This window comes from Phoenix dactylifera, chromosome 10 (assembly GCF_051530095.1).
Source record: "Phoenix dactylifera cultivar Ajwa chromosome 10, Ajwa_hap1_PhDact_Kaust_v1.1, whole genome shotgun sequence".
Classification (NCBI taxonomy): domain Eukaryota; kingdom Viridiplantae; phylum Streptophyta; class Magnoliopsida; order Arecales; family Arecaceae; genus Phoenix; species Phoenix dactylifera.
Window position 1 is genome coordinate 25,456,131 of NC_143199.1, and position 15,866 is coordinate 25,471,996.

Sequence of the window (15,866 nt, forward strand, 5' to 3'; positions counted from 1 at the left end):
ACGCCACTCCATCTGCCGCCCGGACGCGGGTTGTATCTTTCACGCGAAAGAAGGATTTATATTCCTTCGAGCGAATCCACCGTTGGATCATCCACAGGTCACTTTGAGAGATGTGCAGCGGACGAGTGACGGATTTGCGAAGTGCTTTGAGAGCTGTTCGGTGGATGATCCAACGGTCGATTTACGCGAAGGAAGGGGAATCCTTCTTTCGTGCGGAAGATATAACCCGTGTCCCTCCCACCCCCTGCTCTCCGGCACCGTCGTCCAGTTCCAGCCCCCTCACGAAAGCCAAAAACTAAAGGAAGCAAAAACACCTTTCTCCGGCGATTCCTCCCCCCACCGGCACCGTCGTCCGGTTCCATCCCCCTCACGAAACCTAAAAACTAAAGGAAGCAAAACCCCCCTTCTCCGGCGATTCCTCCCCCCACCCCCTACTCCTCCTTCCCAATAAAAAAACGGTTCTCTCCCTTCAAAACCCCTTCAAATCCCTCATCATTCAGCCATGAAATCATCCTATCTTCTCCTCTTGGCCTTCTCCACCATCGCCACTGCCTACCAAACCCTCGATCCTCTTGTCCTCCCCAGGCCGCTGATCCTCGAATACCCCCCGGGCGACGACCAAATCTTTCAAACCTCCACCTCCGATGTCGGCAAAGAGGAAGTCCAGCTGCGGTGCGCCAGCTGGCGGTTCGCCGGCGAGGCCAACAACCTCGCCCCGTGGAAGACGGTTCCCGCGGACTGCGGCGCCTATGTGAAGGACTACATGACCGGCAAGGCCTACCGCTTCGACCTGGAGATGGTCGCCGACGAGGCGGCCGCCTATGCTCGGTCCGTCTCGTTGGCCGGTGACTGCATGGACGCTTGGGTGTTCGATGTCGATGAGACCCTCCTCTCCAATCTGCCTTACTACGCCGACCATGGATACGGGTGAGATTCCATATTTTCCAGCAAGCTCTTTAATTTGATTGTATGAACATTAATCTTTGAATTGGTCGTAATATCAATTCTTGCATGTTATAAAGATCCCAACTTTTAATGTGTATGGGTAGTGACTGTTGATATGAGTGAGAGGAGCATTGCTCCAAAGTTATTGCAGTAGTCTTCTCGCTCTTAGTTGTGTTTCCTCAAATAGCCTGAATTTAGGGTTGTGAGTCTTGTGACACTAGAATGGGCCCCTGATTTCCTTCTTGTGTTTACCATACTTTGGAATAGGCTAATGAATAAGTGGATAAGAAAGTTTCTTATGATGATAAGCTAGTGACTCTAAATAAATGTGCCTTTTGAGTCATTCATTCTCTTCTACAATCAACTGTCTCCGTTTGACCCTATTATGGGATGTTTTAACTTTCAAACGCATCTCTTGTGAGAACTTAACCAACAAAGCCCACCTTTGTGACTCTTATTTCGTGACCTGTGACACATGTTAGCCTTTTGAAGCAAGGTTCGCTGTCTCGGTATCGGACCTCGTACCGGTGCTGCCCTAGCTACTATCGGTACGGTATGGTAAGAAATTTTTTTGGCATACCGACACTTGGTATGCCACCCGTACTGGATACCAGTACCGAATCGGTACGGTACGGTACGTTCGGTACCGTCTGGTTCAGGCCGGTACAACATACCATGTTTTGAAGCTTGCAAAAATTGTGAAATTTTTTGCCATAGATAAATTTATAAATGTTCATATAAAATCCATTGCATCAACATCCTATAAATGCTTATTACGTGCAAGTCATCAGAATTACCTCACGAGAATAGAATAGTTCACCTATTTGAATTGTTATATGTTTCAAATAATGAATGGTACGGAACATGGAATAGTTGTGCTATGGGATGCCATATCTGGACCTTCGGCTATAGATGCTTGTGTGGGTGTTTAGCATACAAGGTTGCTGGAGCCACACTTTTGCTTGCTGCATTGCATATTTTTGACAAGATATGCATGCTCATGTGCATCCTGTGGAAATTGTTTATTGGAATATGGGCATTATTTTTGTGCCTAAGGTGGTTTCAAGCTAGGTTTTGCTATTCTTGTTGTTACTTTTTCTGTATTGCTGGTTTCTTACTATTGAAACCTCATTTGCTAGGATTTAAGTTTATTGAGCCAATATGTCAATAGGGCCTTGATGGAGGTTGATTCATGACATCAAACGATGAAGTAATGGCTAAAGATGTGAAGCTGTAAGTAACAAATTGGTCTAGCCAAGAGAGCTGAATAAAGATTCAAAACTAAGTTCTAGTGCACTGGAGCCCCTTGTTGAATAAGTTCAGCCACACCCCAAGTATAGTAGAAGGATCTTGATTAACTATATGCAAAAGCCAGGTTCACATAGCAAGAAAATAACCATGTAAGTTGGAGTGAGCAAGATTAAATATATGGAACATTTCGATTTGCCAGTGCCCACAGATAGACCATTAGTTTGCTTAATACTAAATGTGGTGAGCTTTTTGATGTGTTAACATTTTAGTTTATCTGGGGCAGAATACAAAGAGAAATAAGGTTCCTATAAATTTTCAGTAGTAGCATTTAGTGATTATCATTAGTATTGGTGACAAAAATCATGATTCTTTTGCAACCTACACTTACTTTAGTTAATTAGCTAGCCTTCCTCACTTTTAATATCAAATTAGTTATAGCAACAGACATTGTTGTTTATTGTCATAGCAAATCATGATAATCCAACTATTCATCAACCTTAGAAAAAATTGGCTACTGATGATACCTTAGTTTTGTGATGCATACTAGATAGATTGTCACTGAATATTGATCCAGTGATGAAATTGCTGGCCCTGAGGCCCATGATGCCATTAAGGTGAGTAATGTGTTAAATGGGTTTCTTCTGTGTCTCCCAAACCGAAACGCTTTGGAGAGTGATATGACTTGGGAAATATCTGTATTGATTCCCTCCCACAAAGGGTTCCACCAAGGTTCGCTGTCTCGGTATTGGACCCTGTACTGGTGCCATACTAGCATTGTGTCGGTACGGTACGATATTGATTCTTTTCAGCGTACTGAGTAGCAGTATGCCTTCCGTACCATATACCGGTATGATACAGTATGCCCCGTACCTGTCTAGTTCGGGCCGGTCCGTTGAACCAGGGGTTCCACTCTCTTTGTTGCTAAGTGTTGAACTAATATTAGAGGTGGGTTGCTACTTGAACCGGTCAATCCCAACAATTTCGGATTCAATTCAAGTTTGGGATGCCTCTTTTCTGCTTGCAGTAGTTTCCAGAGCTGTCTTCCATTTTATCTTGTTTATTTTAGTCTATCACTTATTTTTTTGCTTCTTTTTGTTGATACTCATGATTCATGCTTTGGAGGAAAATATATTTTCATTGTTTTCTTCCACTAACCCTAAATCTTTCTGACTAGAACTTCATAAATCTAATGTCAACTCTTTGTTTTAGCCAGGGTTGGCAAATATCAGGGTTCAGGTCAATAAAAGCCTAAAATTGCAATTTTCTATGTGATATGGACCAGACTTGAACCATTTTGGACTAACAATTAAATGTCTAAACCATTTTTAGTTTGGCCAACCAGGACTAATCTAGTTTGTTTGAATTTAACCTAATGACTGATTACTGCACAGGATATAATCTAAAGAGATTTCAAATTGTTTGTCTTTATTCAGCCAACTCAAACCTGACAAGCTTGTGATAGGCTTTCAAAGCTGTCTATTAAGGACCTGGGTATTCTGTATTTTTAAACTTGGAAGCCCCAGTTTTGAAGCCTTGGCAATTTTTTAGAGTTTTGTCTTGATCTTTTTTTTTTTTAATTTATTTTATGGGTTAAACTGGGCCAGTGAAATGGGCTAGACAAAGTTTTGCATCCCTTGTTTTGCCTTAATTTATAATCCATACTAAATAAAATTTGAAAGACTCCATTTTTTTTTTTTAAGAACCTGGGTTGTCTGGATTTTCCAAACTTGCATGGTCCTGTTCTGACCCTGTTTTAAAGCCTCAGACAATTTTATTTCCTCTGAGACCCAATTTTCAGAGTAGGGTTCTGTTTTCTTGACCTGGTATTTTCTGAGTTAAGCTGGGGCAGTCGGATTAGACAGGATTTTGCCACCCTTGCTTTAGCCTTTATCTATAATCTGTAGTTCTGTACTATATAAAATTTCTAAATACTCCATTTGTTATTTTTTCCCCCCAAAGCCAATTAGTTTTTCGTAAGAAAGCTATAGCAAGTGATGTATTTCAAAATGGCAAATCATGTAAAATTGTAAATATTTTGTGAGACTTACTTTCTTTTGCAATGTATATTTATAACTGCATTCTTTACAACCATATAAATTTTGATTAAAAAATCTATTAGAAACCACATGTATCCTTGTATGCAATGTACAAGCTGGTGAAGTAGTGTCACTAATTCCACTAACTCTTGATTTTTTGCAATTATTCTTTTTTTTTTTTGGTGGTGGTGTTCAGAGCACTATTTTCTCTCCATATTCTTGGTAATGTTTTCTATTGGTTTTCTTATCATAAAATCTTCAAATATTTGAATTTCCAACTTGAAAACCAACGATTTCTTGGGTTATTTGTTAAATCATTGAATGAATTTTTTGTATCAGATCTTCATAATTTGGTTATCAACCTCATTTGTATTGCATGGTTCTTATGATCTGGCATTCTGTATGCAAGTATAATGCATGATCAGACTGAATCCTTTATTATGGTTTGTCTTGTCAATATTGCAGCAAAGGCCCCATTTCTCTTTATCCAATTCATGATGAAATAATGTGGCAAAACATCTGAAGCTCTTGCCAGAGCTATTTATGTCTTGGATATGCTGCATGAACCCTAGTTGGAACAAATTCTTCTTTTTGTTATTTATTAAATATCTTAATGTGATCTTTTATGTTTACATTTTTTTGTATTACTTATTTGAACTTTGTTGTCACTTGATTTTATAATCTTCCTCATTAATGAATTCAGGGATAATTAAGATCCCTCTTTCGTTTTGAGTCTTTCATTCTTGTATGATGGTTCAGTTATTTGAAAATGCAGTCTGGAGGTATTTAGTAGTCATGAGTTTGACAAATGGGTGGACAAAGCAATGGCTCCTGCTATTCAATCCAGCTTGAAGCTATATGAAGAGATTCTAAGGTTGGGTTTTAAGATTTTCTTGTTGACAGGTCGAACTGAAGGACAAAAGATTGTTACTATGGAGAATTTGAAGAAAGTCGGATTTCGGGATTGGAAGCAGCTTATATTAAGGTACATTTCTATGTTAGTATTCTTATTGAGTGAAACCATATTAGTCTTGCTATATCTACATTCCTTTTCATAATAGAATCAAGCAATTATTTCTGGAGTTCCCTGTTGGATTTAATTTGGAGATTCTTTCTGTTTTAATATTTAAGGTCTACGATTTATGGTAGTTTTTATTTCTTTATGGATTGGTAGACCTACATTTTGTAAAATATTAAGCAAAAACTGCTAGCTCGATGGACATGTATACTTAATTTTTTTTTTCTGATGTTTTTCTCATTTTTAACGAGAAGCCTTGCTGGGGAAAAAAGTTTGATTTTCCGAATTATAACATTTAATCTTCTTTGCTTCGAATTCTCTTTTCTTGAATGGGCGAAACTGTTTTGATTTCAGACAATTTATGATTGAGAAACATGCCTCAATGGAAATGTTAAAGCTTAAGAAAACTAAGTGGTATGATATGTTGTTCTTCTTCATCAAAGTTTGTGGCCAAGGTATTTGTTTTTTTTTTTACACAAACTTATTCTCAACTATGTCCATATCCTGTGAGCCGTACATCTTACCTTTACCTTTTGCATTGACTGTCATATGTCTCATTACATGCCAGCACTAAATTTGTAAATCTTACATATCCTGATTAGCTGTTTTCATTAAATTTTGTTTTGTCGGCAGTTGTTTGATTTCCTTTCAAACAACTTCCAACCAACTCCATTTAATAATGTAAATTGTTCATGTAATTTCTGACAAATTCATTATACTTCACAGATTGCTGAAGTGTAGGTATTTGAATTCAAACATGCTCTCTAAAATTGGCATCAAATTTGTTTTTTGTTAGAATCTACCTGATCTCAAGATGATTTGCTCCTGAAATTGGCTTCCTTACAATCAGTGGATAATTAAAATGTTCCTTAGAGCTTTAGAGGATAATATTTGTTGTCCTCTGGTTTAATATTGCTTGCTGATTCATCGTCGATATTAATCTGCTCAGGGGTGTGAATGACCATGGAAGAACTGCAACAATGTACAAATCAGAGAAAAGGTCTGAAATAGTGGCCAATGGATACCGGATACTTGGAAATTCCGGCGATCAATGGAGCGACTTGTTGGGTTCCTCTATGGGCAACCGCTCATTTAAGCTCCCAAACCCTATGTTCTATATTCCCTGACGGCGCAGCGGCCGAGGTGTTCTGGTTTTCTGACAGGATCATTGTCAGAAAATTGTAATTACCCAAATGCATCCAAGCGTAAGATACCTTCGTTTATACACTTCATTTAGTTAAATGTCAATACCTCTCCTGCTGTACTAGTACAAATAAAATACCACATGGCAGATCAGAGACTGGAACCTCATATGCATATGCCTCACATATGAATGAGTGGTGTGAGAAATGAGTCACTCTGATTATTCATGCAGCTTTGATTTTCTGCATTTAAAATATTCAATTATTTCTTAAGGAAAGTCAGAACATTGTGATGCATCCAATATTACAGTTCGGATATAAAGTTATAGGAGCTTCTCAATATTGAGGCAACTTTGATTGTAGCCACCACCTTCATCACAAATCTAGCACTGCTTTTAACCATGAAAGAACCAACAAGTCTCCATAAAAGGCTCAGGTTTGAGACCTTATTTGCAAACCTTTGGATCAAGAAAAGTGCAGCAGAAACCACCGAGTCAATGAGGGCAGTGTTCCTCATTACCCTTCATTCTGCCACATAAGAAATCGCATGGCTCTTGCCAGTCGAGTGATATCTGGTTATCCAAAACAGAGTAGTTGGAAGAAGGCATGCTTGTTATAGTATTTGAAGGGTTCCGGTCTTAGTTTAGGATTTGGGCTTTGGCTGGCGGTTTAGGGTGGGTCGTGTTGGGCCTGGATCTTAGTATGGAGTTGACTGTTGATTTTCGAAACCAGACAGAGATATAGGCCCTATTTGGGGGAGCTTTTGGAGAGCCAAAAAGCACTTTCTGGCCCTCCAAAAGTACTTTTAGGTAAAAAAGAGTGTTTGGTAAAATTTTGGAAAAGCTGTTTCAGCTTTTGCGGAAAGCTGAAAACAGCTTTTTGGCAGAAGCTCCATTTTGGAGCTTTCCAAAAACGCTGTTTTCAATTTTGTCGGGAAGCTGTATTTTTGACCAAAATACCTCCATTTAAAAGTTCATTTTTCCTCCCAAAAAACTCCATCCCACCGCCTCTTCCTCTCTCACCATTCCCGCTCTCTCTCTCTCCCTCTCTATCTCCTTCTTCTCCTCAATGCCGCCGGCCCTCCTCTTTTTTTTTTTTGTTTTGTTTTGGGAGGCCGCCCGTGGCTGCCCAGCCACCCGTGGCCGTGCTCCCCAGCCACCGCTGCGACCCACCAGAACAAAAAAAAGAGGAAGGAGTGGCCATGGACGCTGCCTCCCCGGCAGGCGCCGCGGCCCGCCGTCCCGGCCTCCTCCCGAGCCCCCCTCCCTCCGCGGTCGCCGGGGCCCGCCGTCCCACTCCCCTCCCGAGCCCCCCTCCCCCCGTGATCGCCGCGGCCCGCCGTCCCGGCCTCCTCCCGAGCCCCCTCCCTCCGCGGTCGCTGGGGCCCGCCGTCCCACTCCCCTCTCGGGCCTCCTTCTGCGGCCGCCGCAGCCCAGCCCTCTTTCGGCGCCACCGGCCTCGCGGGAGAAGAAAGGAGAAGAAGGAAAAAGAGGAAGGAAGGAGAAGAAGAGAAGAAAAAAGAAAGGAAAAGAAAAAGAAGAAAAAAAAGGAAAGAAAAAAAATGGAAGAAAAAAAAGGAAAGAAAAAGAAAAAAAAATAAATAAATAAAAATGTATATAAATGAAAGAATAAATAAATAAATAAATAAATAAATAAAAATATTATTAATTATTTAACTAATTTTTTCATCTAGCTAGAAAATTTGTTAGAGAAATAAATGGTCATCAAAAGAGTGAAAAATTAATTTATAATAATAATTATAATATTTTATACATTTATTATTGTATTATACTATAAATATAATATAATATTATGTTATGTTAAATAATTTAATATTATATTAAATTATTATCCTATAGTATACAATATTATAGTACTATATTATAATAATATAATATTATATTATATTAATATTATACTATATCATATATTTATGTATTAATATATATTATATTTTATTATGTATTATTGTATAATACTAGTAATGTCTTTTATGGTCATTTTGTCATATAAAAGTACTTTCTCAGTTTGTTTACCAAACAAATGTTAAAGCGCCATAGTACTTTAGAAATGTAGTTACCAAACCGCAAATAACTTTTTATGAAAGCTCTACTTCCAACAGCTCTCCAAACTTGGAAGGACAGGATTGTGGTGGTCCCCGGTCGTCATCTTTTGATGGCACAAGTATTCAACGGTCGAATCGCCGGATCCTCCGAGAAACGACGATAGCGAGGAATGGATGCTGTGTCCACCACCACCTAACGGCCCGCTCCCGACTTGTATTCCACGCTTCTCCTATTTCGAGCGCATCCGCCTCCCCCCCCCTTCTCTCCGCCTGTTTATTTCCTCTCTTTCCCCGTCGTCGGAACGCCAAATTGCTGCTCTTTCCCCCGCCGTTCCTCGCGATCTCGGGACCCGAATGCGATTTGAGAGAGAGGGAAGGCATGGGAGACGAGGGGGAGGGCGTTTGCTCAAAGGAGTCCGTCAATGGTGGAACGGACGTCTGGAGCTCCTCCGCCTCTCCCGCTTCCTCCCCCGACCATCTCGTCGTGATGGTCCATGGAATCCTCGGGAGGTCAGCGTTCTTGCGATTTTTTCTTTAAAATTTTTCTTTTTTTGCTTGATTCGTGGAAATCTGATCTGGATTCTGGATTCTTCGTTTGAAGCGATACACCTAAAAAAATGGGGTCTAAATTACTTGGAAAGAGATCTTATTGATTGGTTGGTTTATTTGTTATTTTATTATAGAAAAGGTTACTTGATGTAGAGTGATATTTTGGATTCTGCACTATTATTTTATTTCTCGTGCTTGCGAATTAAAAAAAATTAATTTCTATTAGTCTTGTTAAGATTTTTATTGTTGGGAGGACACTGAATGGAAGTCTGGGACACGTATTTTTTTCACTAATCCTCTTCTCAAGAATAGTGTTGATGTATGGAAATTTTTAGAGATTAATACCTGTGCTTGAATTAGTGAACACGGCATTAACTTTCGTGTACTTTATGTTAGGAAGATGATGCTAGGCATGCCTAGTTTGTGAGGTGTGGCCTATTGTGTCGTTGTTTTATTAGTATCATAATTTGAACATATTCTAATTTGTAGATTATGTAAAGCTGGTCGATCTATGAACGGCCCTTTGCGGCAATTATTGGTTGGTTGACATTATGGATGAGCTCGATTAGTGTCCATTTAAAGTTTGTCTTTAATTTCATGGTTACATGAGACAAATTAAGCAATTGGACATTATTTCACATTTCAAGTCAATCCCTGCTATGTTTGGTATTATTTCCCTTCAGTTGAAGTTCATTGCTTAAGTTTGAGACAATGTTTTTGTAATATTATTTCATCTTCCTATAAGTTGAAAATGGCACTTTTACCTTTCCCATAAAAAAACTAGAGAAAGATATTGGAGATGTTTTTATACTTGCATGATATGTATTGCATGATGCATCTAACTGCTGATAATGCAAGCTATTTTGCATATTACTTTTGTGAGGCCTTCCTTTTGATGTTTTTTATTGCCTTTTTTTTTAAAAAAAATCCTTCTATTGCTGTTATTTATTGAATATGGCCTTGTGCAGTACCGCTGACTGGCAATATGGAGCTAGTGAGTTCGTTAAAATGCTTCAGAACAAAGTGATAGTACATTGTATGTTGATTATCAACATTTTTCATTTAGAGAAAAATATTTTTCCTTTCATTATTTCCTTGTCTTGTCAATTGGATAATTCTGTGTTTGTTAACATCATGGGTTGTATTTTCATCTTAAGAATAATCCATCTTGTTATACTGGCCATACTTTTTTCATGCATTGAATTTATTTATGCTCTGGTTCTTGCTATCAAAAAACTGTACTTGTGGTTGTATGATGCTAAAATGGGGCCATAGCCCAGTGTTTGTACTTCGTAAGTTGATTATCAACATTTTTCATTTAGAAAAAATATTTTTCCTTTTATTATTTCCTTGTCTTGTCAATTGGATAATTCTGCATTTGTTAAAATCATGGGTTGTATTTTTCATCTTAAGATTAATCCATCTTGTTATACCGTATATACTTTTGTCATGCATTGAATTTATTTCTGCTCTGGTTCTTGCTGTCAAAAAACTTCACTTGTGGTTGTATTATCAATATAGATGCTAAAATGGGGCCATAGCCCAGTGTTTGTACCCCCACCCCAAAATCCACATGGGAAGAGGTTCTAAATTTGAATCTTGGTTGCATCGTTTCCCAAGTATTTGACCTAGGTAATTCTTTTAGATGGTGCCCCTACCAATATTCTTAAGAAAAAACAACAAATGGTACTGTTGAGAAAGTAGACAACATAATTACTCTTCTGCTGATCCTTAGTAGTTGGGGCAAGGCGTAGTTATGGTTGTGGATGATCTAAATGCTCTTTTAGTGCCTCCATAGTCAAATTGGAAGAGCTAGAGGAAGTGATAGGACTGGCATAGGCTTCCCTACATTTAAGCTACTGTTTTCAAGGATTTTCATATTGGGATTCATGTGTTTTTCTACTTAAGATACTCAAAATGATGGAATGTGCTTCATTTCTCATCATTGGTTATTGAGCTTTTTATGTTTTCTAATAACTTGAATACTTGAAAGTTGAAACAATTGTTGGATATGCATTGAAAAGCAAGTTGCTTCCTTTTCATTTTCATAATGATTATGACAATGACATGACCATCTTTACATCAAAAGAAAGTTACTTTGTCTATTAAATTGTGATATATTGTATTTATATCTCAGTTTTCTAAAGGAAAATGAGTTGAATTAGTCAGACATGTCTTTTTTGGATAATGATTCAGAGCTTCGGTAATGCTTTCCTGATTGGGAAACATATACAATGGTACATATTTCTGCAGAAGTACTTCACTCTAGAGTTAAATTATATTTAAATTAAATTCAATTAATTTTAACATTTTAAGTTGAGTTTAGGAGTTGTAGATCAGTTTTAATGGTCAAATATTTATTTTTTTCCCTGAAAAATGAGAGGGTTTTATTAAGTCTTTTAAAATTCTTTTGGGTCAATGATAGAAATTGGATCTCAACCATGTTCGATTTGCGCAGGTAGTCATAAAAATAATTTATCTTAATCAGCAAGGCGTTGCTGGTAACAGCCCCACATCCGCTTAAAAGAGGAAGCCAAGGTTTGATATACTCATCATGTGTCAAAGAAAGAAAGGAGGGGTACCCACTCTTTCTTGGTCATCTCAAAGGTGGTGAGGAGGAAATTAAGGAAAAATAGGAAGAAAAAGGGGAAAGAATTTTTTTTTTTGTTTGGGGTGAGAAACAAGAGGAAATGAAAAGAAAAAACGAAGGAAGAAAAAGACAGGATGGCTAGCATTCTAGGCTAACTGATCCTCTCTCTTCCTTCCGCGTTACTTTTCTCCATACTTTCATCTTTTTGGATCACATAGAAGTGCTACGGTCCATAGGATCTAACTGCATTATTTTATGTTATAAATGGTGAAAGAGATAGTACAACAAACCTTAATCAATTTCTATATTTTTTATTTGTATTTTCTCTATCCTTCATTTTTAGTACCTTTCCACCAGCTAGAGCTTGAGGAGTCACCTCTAGAATGTTGATGTATTTGCCCTAGGATGTAGCTTCATTCCTTGTGCAGATATTCTCTGGAAAGTTTCAATTTTAGATCTGAAATTTATCTATCAGATCCTACCATACTGTAGAGGTCCTCAGGGTCTCTTGTATGTCAAAATGATAACTGAATCTCATTTGGAGAAACCAAGTTGAGGTGCTTTGTCCACATGAACTTCTATCCAACAGATCATTTGAAAAGGAAGGAACTGGTTTGTGCTAAAAAATGGTTATTGTTGCATGCATGTGCTCATTAATTGTTTCTTCTCTAAGGTTGATTTTCCAAAGCACTTTTTAAAACTTGATGATTTCCTGCAAATAATTTATTTTGACTTCTGCATCCATCAATTTAAATGTGTTAGGCTTTACGTCAGGACATCAATTTAATGACACAATCTGCAAGCCAGATGCCCATCTCTCTCTCTCTCTCTCTCTCTCTCTCTCTCTCTCTCTCTCTCTCTCTTTCTATGTCGAAATCATCCAGACATTTTGACTTAACATGAAAAATGCCAAACGGCCTTGAAGAATTCTCACCAGTTACTATAAGATACAGGGTTGAAGAAAAATATTATGCAAAAGTGTGATGTATTCATAACACATTTCTTATATTTGGTAATTGTAGAAGTGGATTTGTTCTTTCCTTTTTTTTGACCCCCCTATATAAGTACTAATCATTTGGAACTTGATTTTCTATATTGTAGTGAGCCCTTTCTTTTAATGATTAATAGATAATATCAAGGATTAGGTTGGGGTGTATTAGGACAATACTATCAGTGTCGAATTGGTCTAGTAGGAAACCTGATAATCGAGACATGTCGTTAGTTCGTTAATGGGCCATGACATTGTGCCTGTTCTGCTGAAATCAGTTGGGACAGGTAGGTATCAAGACCAGTTCGGGTGGTACCAAGCACGACTGGACCACGTTGCTTAATGTTGCAATAAAAAAAGAGAAAGAGAGCTGTGTGGGGTCCCTTTCTCTTTCTATCAGGCTTAGTTACAGGGGCAGTGTAGGCATAGAGAAAGAGAGAGGAAAGAAAGAGAGAAAGAGAGGGAGAGGGAAAGAACGAGAAAAAAAGATGAGAGAGGAGAAAGGAGGGTAGATCCAGCCTGCCCTCATAGCGATTCGTATGCCCATACACCTATCATTAACTAAAAAATATATTAGCATTCACTTGTATACTCATTTAAGAGAAAAAATTTAAAAATTGAACAAACAAAAAAATGGCATTCCAGTACAGCATTGGGATGCCAAGCTATCCTTAGAGTTGGGATGGTAGCATCATGGTTAATGTTTTAAAAACTGATATCATTGGTGGTATTGGTTTTTGGTTGGATCCGTATGGGGCTGATCCGTCCACAACAATACGACAACATACCAGAATGGCAAAATGTCCATTTTCTTTTTGCTCGTTCTTTATTTTTTATATGTTTCTATGCATCATAAGGCTATTAGGGTGATATTTTTCATATTTTTTGTGATTTAGTTGCATTTTCAATGGGTGTGATAGCGGAGTGTCAATATTGATAAGGACACTCATTGAGGCAACATGGATTTATAAACGGGCAATATTTATAAGTGAAAAATGACATATAAAATATAGTATTGTAAAAGCAAATATATAATAACCCACTTTATAAATTCAATAACAAGTACATTGTTTATGGCCTTCATAGATACTTGTGTTTTGTTCGTAGTCTAGATCTATGATGTTTGATAGTGACCTAGTTGTGGCTCCTTATACTATGGCTGTGTACATGTAGCAGTCATAGGAGCTTGGCCATCCCTAATTAGGATAGTAGAAGGTAGCATTATACTCTGACCTTGACTATACCCATATCTGTAGTAGGGCTAATGTCCATAGTCGATCCTCCCAAATAAGATGAGTGGAAGAATGCATATGGGGGGCGTATTGTTCGCTCTGACTATGTGTTGCACATAAGATCCACTTCCAGTATATGATGAGATCTGTTGTCCACCATAAATATTTGATACATTGGCAAATCCAAGGTCTGCCGTACCGGTCCGTATCGGCCGGTACGTACCGATCCGGCCTGGGACTGGTACCGGATCAGCGTAGAATCCGGTACCGGTAGTTTATTGTTGAAGAACTGGTCCCGTACCGGTTCGGGACTGGTTCGGACCAGTTCGGACCGTCCCGACCGGTTCGGGACCGGTACGCCACCGGTTCGGACCGGTACGCCACCGGTTCGGACCAGTTTCGTACTGGTCCGGGCTGCCACCGGTACGCCGACCGGTACCGGTATGGCGGACCTTGGGCAAATCCATCAATCTTCGCTTTCTCCATTTGGTGTAACAATTCTTGAGTATCCCGGTACTGCTCTCATCTCTTTTTGCCTCCCATCTAATTTTGTCTATCAACTTAGCTTCTAATGGACCAGATATGCATATAATCCTCCTACCTTTGAGTTTAGCCTCTTGCAAGTAACTCTCTAGTCTCAATGTGTATCTATCTCGATAACACTAATCTTATATGCCCTGAGATACACCATTCTTGGATCCTCTTCTATAGGATAGCATCTCTCTGCTATGTCTAAATTTTGTCTAAGCCTTGTGGTCTTGATCTTGCATGTCATGTGAGAACCCTACCTCGATGAACGGATCGAGCTTCTGAGATAACCACCACCTCTAGACTGACCATCTTGGCCACCTTGACCTCCAGACTCGTCATCAAAGCTATTATTATCATCATTACTGGTATAATAAGATGATCTAGGTGAGCAGGGATCTAATGGCTCCTCATTGTCATCTTCTCGGATTGGTAGATCATCAATATCGACTGTAACATCCCATCCAAGATGCCTTTCTTTTATTACTTTTTGTGATCCCGAGGGAACATTACGATGTCATTTTCTAGATAGAACAGTATGATACCTGTTTTACCATTCCATTTTTGCGGTATCTACAACCATGATCTTGGTGCTGTCTTGACTCGAGACAAAATTGGTACAAGTTTTGGTATCGGTATTTTAAACTTCAATTAATATGATGTCAAACCTTTATTTTTCCATGTTATTGTCGAGAGAAATGCCAATGGATATGCATGAGAAAATGAAACTTGGAGAAAATGTTAAATAAGTTCATATTGTGAAGGAACGGATTTACTTTGAGACATCCACTCTTATATTTTGCCACTTAAATGTCTCATCTATTGAGTAGATGGTGGACTTCTTTTAGAACACCCGTACCAGTGCATGGTCTCAATATCTAGTAGGCATAATTTCTGCTTTTTGTGTTGGCGGACAGGGCTAGATATAAGATTGTAATTAGAACATAGTATCTTCAGGATATCATTAGATTATGTGTCCACATATAACCAAAAGACACATTGTGAATTGGGTTTGTCCCAAGGATCACACCCATGGTTTGCTGTGCCATCCGAATTGCTCGGTTCAGGGTGTATCGAGCCATACCAGGGGCGGACCGGCATGATTCCGCCACCCCTCAGTTCGAGATATCGATGGAGGAGGAGGAGAGGGAGAAGGAAAAAGAGGAAAAGAGAGGAAGGGAGAGAGAGGGAGAGGGAGGAAGGGAGGGAGGGAGAAGGAGAGGAAGGGAGGGAGAGAAGCCGAGGGAGGGGAAGAGAGAGGGCTTTTGAGCTCCCTCTCTTCTGATGCTACGTAACAGGGACAGAACTCCCATTTTGAAACAAAATTGGCTTCGACCCCTTTATTTTTTCTGATTTTTTTTAAAGTGAACTCGGCAGCCCCTATTTCACATAAAAAAATTCAAAAAAAAAAGGAGGCCAGAGTCTCCACCCTTGTAGCACATGAGGAGATGGAGCTTGAAGGCTCTCTCTCTCTCTCTCTCTCTCTCTCTCTCTCTCTCCCCCCTTATCTTTTGGCCTCTCC

General features: G+C 38.9%; 2 protein-coding genes across 7 annotated transcripts in view; both read left to right on the forward strand.

Annotated features, from left to right (window-relative positions):
- LOC103715811 (acid phosphatase 1-like) lies at positions 1 to 6,754 on the forward strand. The gene is made up of 3 exons (XM_008803570.5): positions 1 to 927; positions 5,008 to 5,217; positions 6,200 to 6,754. The coding sequence occupies exons 1-3, from the start codon at positions 503 to 505 to the stop codon at positions 6,375 to 6,377; spliced, it is 813 nt and encodes a 270-aa protein (XP_008801792.4). The 5' UTR covers positions 1 to 502; the 3' UTR covers positions 6,378 to 6,754.
- The window catches only part of LOC103715810 (lipid droplet phospholipase 1-like), a 22,119-nt gene continuing 12,637 nt past the window's right edge, over positions 6,385 to 15,866 (forward strand). For 2 of the 6 annotated variants that reach the window (XR_016396661.1, XM_089925837.1), the window contains exons 1-2: positions 8,422 to 8,967; positions 9,975 to 10,042. Coding sequence is in view for 4 of the 6 variants with exons in the window: in XM_089925837.1 (XP_089781963.1) it covers positions 8,837 to 8,967; positions 9,975 to 10,042 (199 nt within the window). In the remaining 2 variants the exon portion in view is untranslated. Of the gene's footprint in view, positions 6,456 to 8,420; positions 8,968 to 9,974; positions 10,043 to 15,866 lie in introns of those variants that run through there. The other 4 variants (XM_089925838.1, XR_016396660.1, XM_008803568.5 and 1 more) reach the window with 4 other exon arrangements.

Coding starts and splice junctions, on each gene's coding strand:
- LOC103715811 (XM_008803570.5), top strand. CDS start 503: ATGAAATCATCCTATCTTCTCCTCTTGGCCTTCTCCACCATCGCCACT. Junction 928..5,007: donor TACGCCGACCATGGATACGG/GTGAGATTCCAT, acceptor TTGAAAATGCAG/TCTGGAGGTATTTAGTAGTC. Junction 5,218..6,199: donor TGGAAGCAGCTTATATTAAG/GTACATTTCTAT, acceptor TAATCTGCTCAG/GGGTGTGAATGACCATGGAA.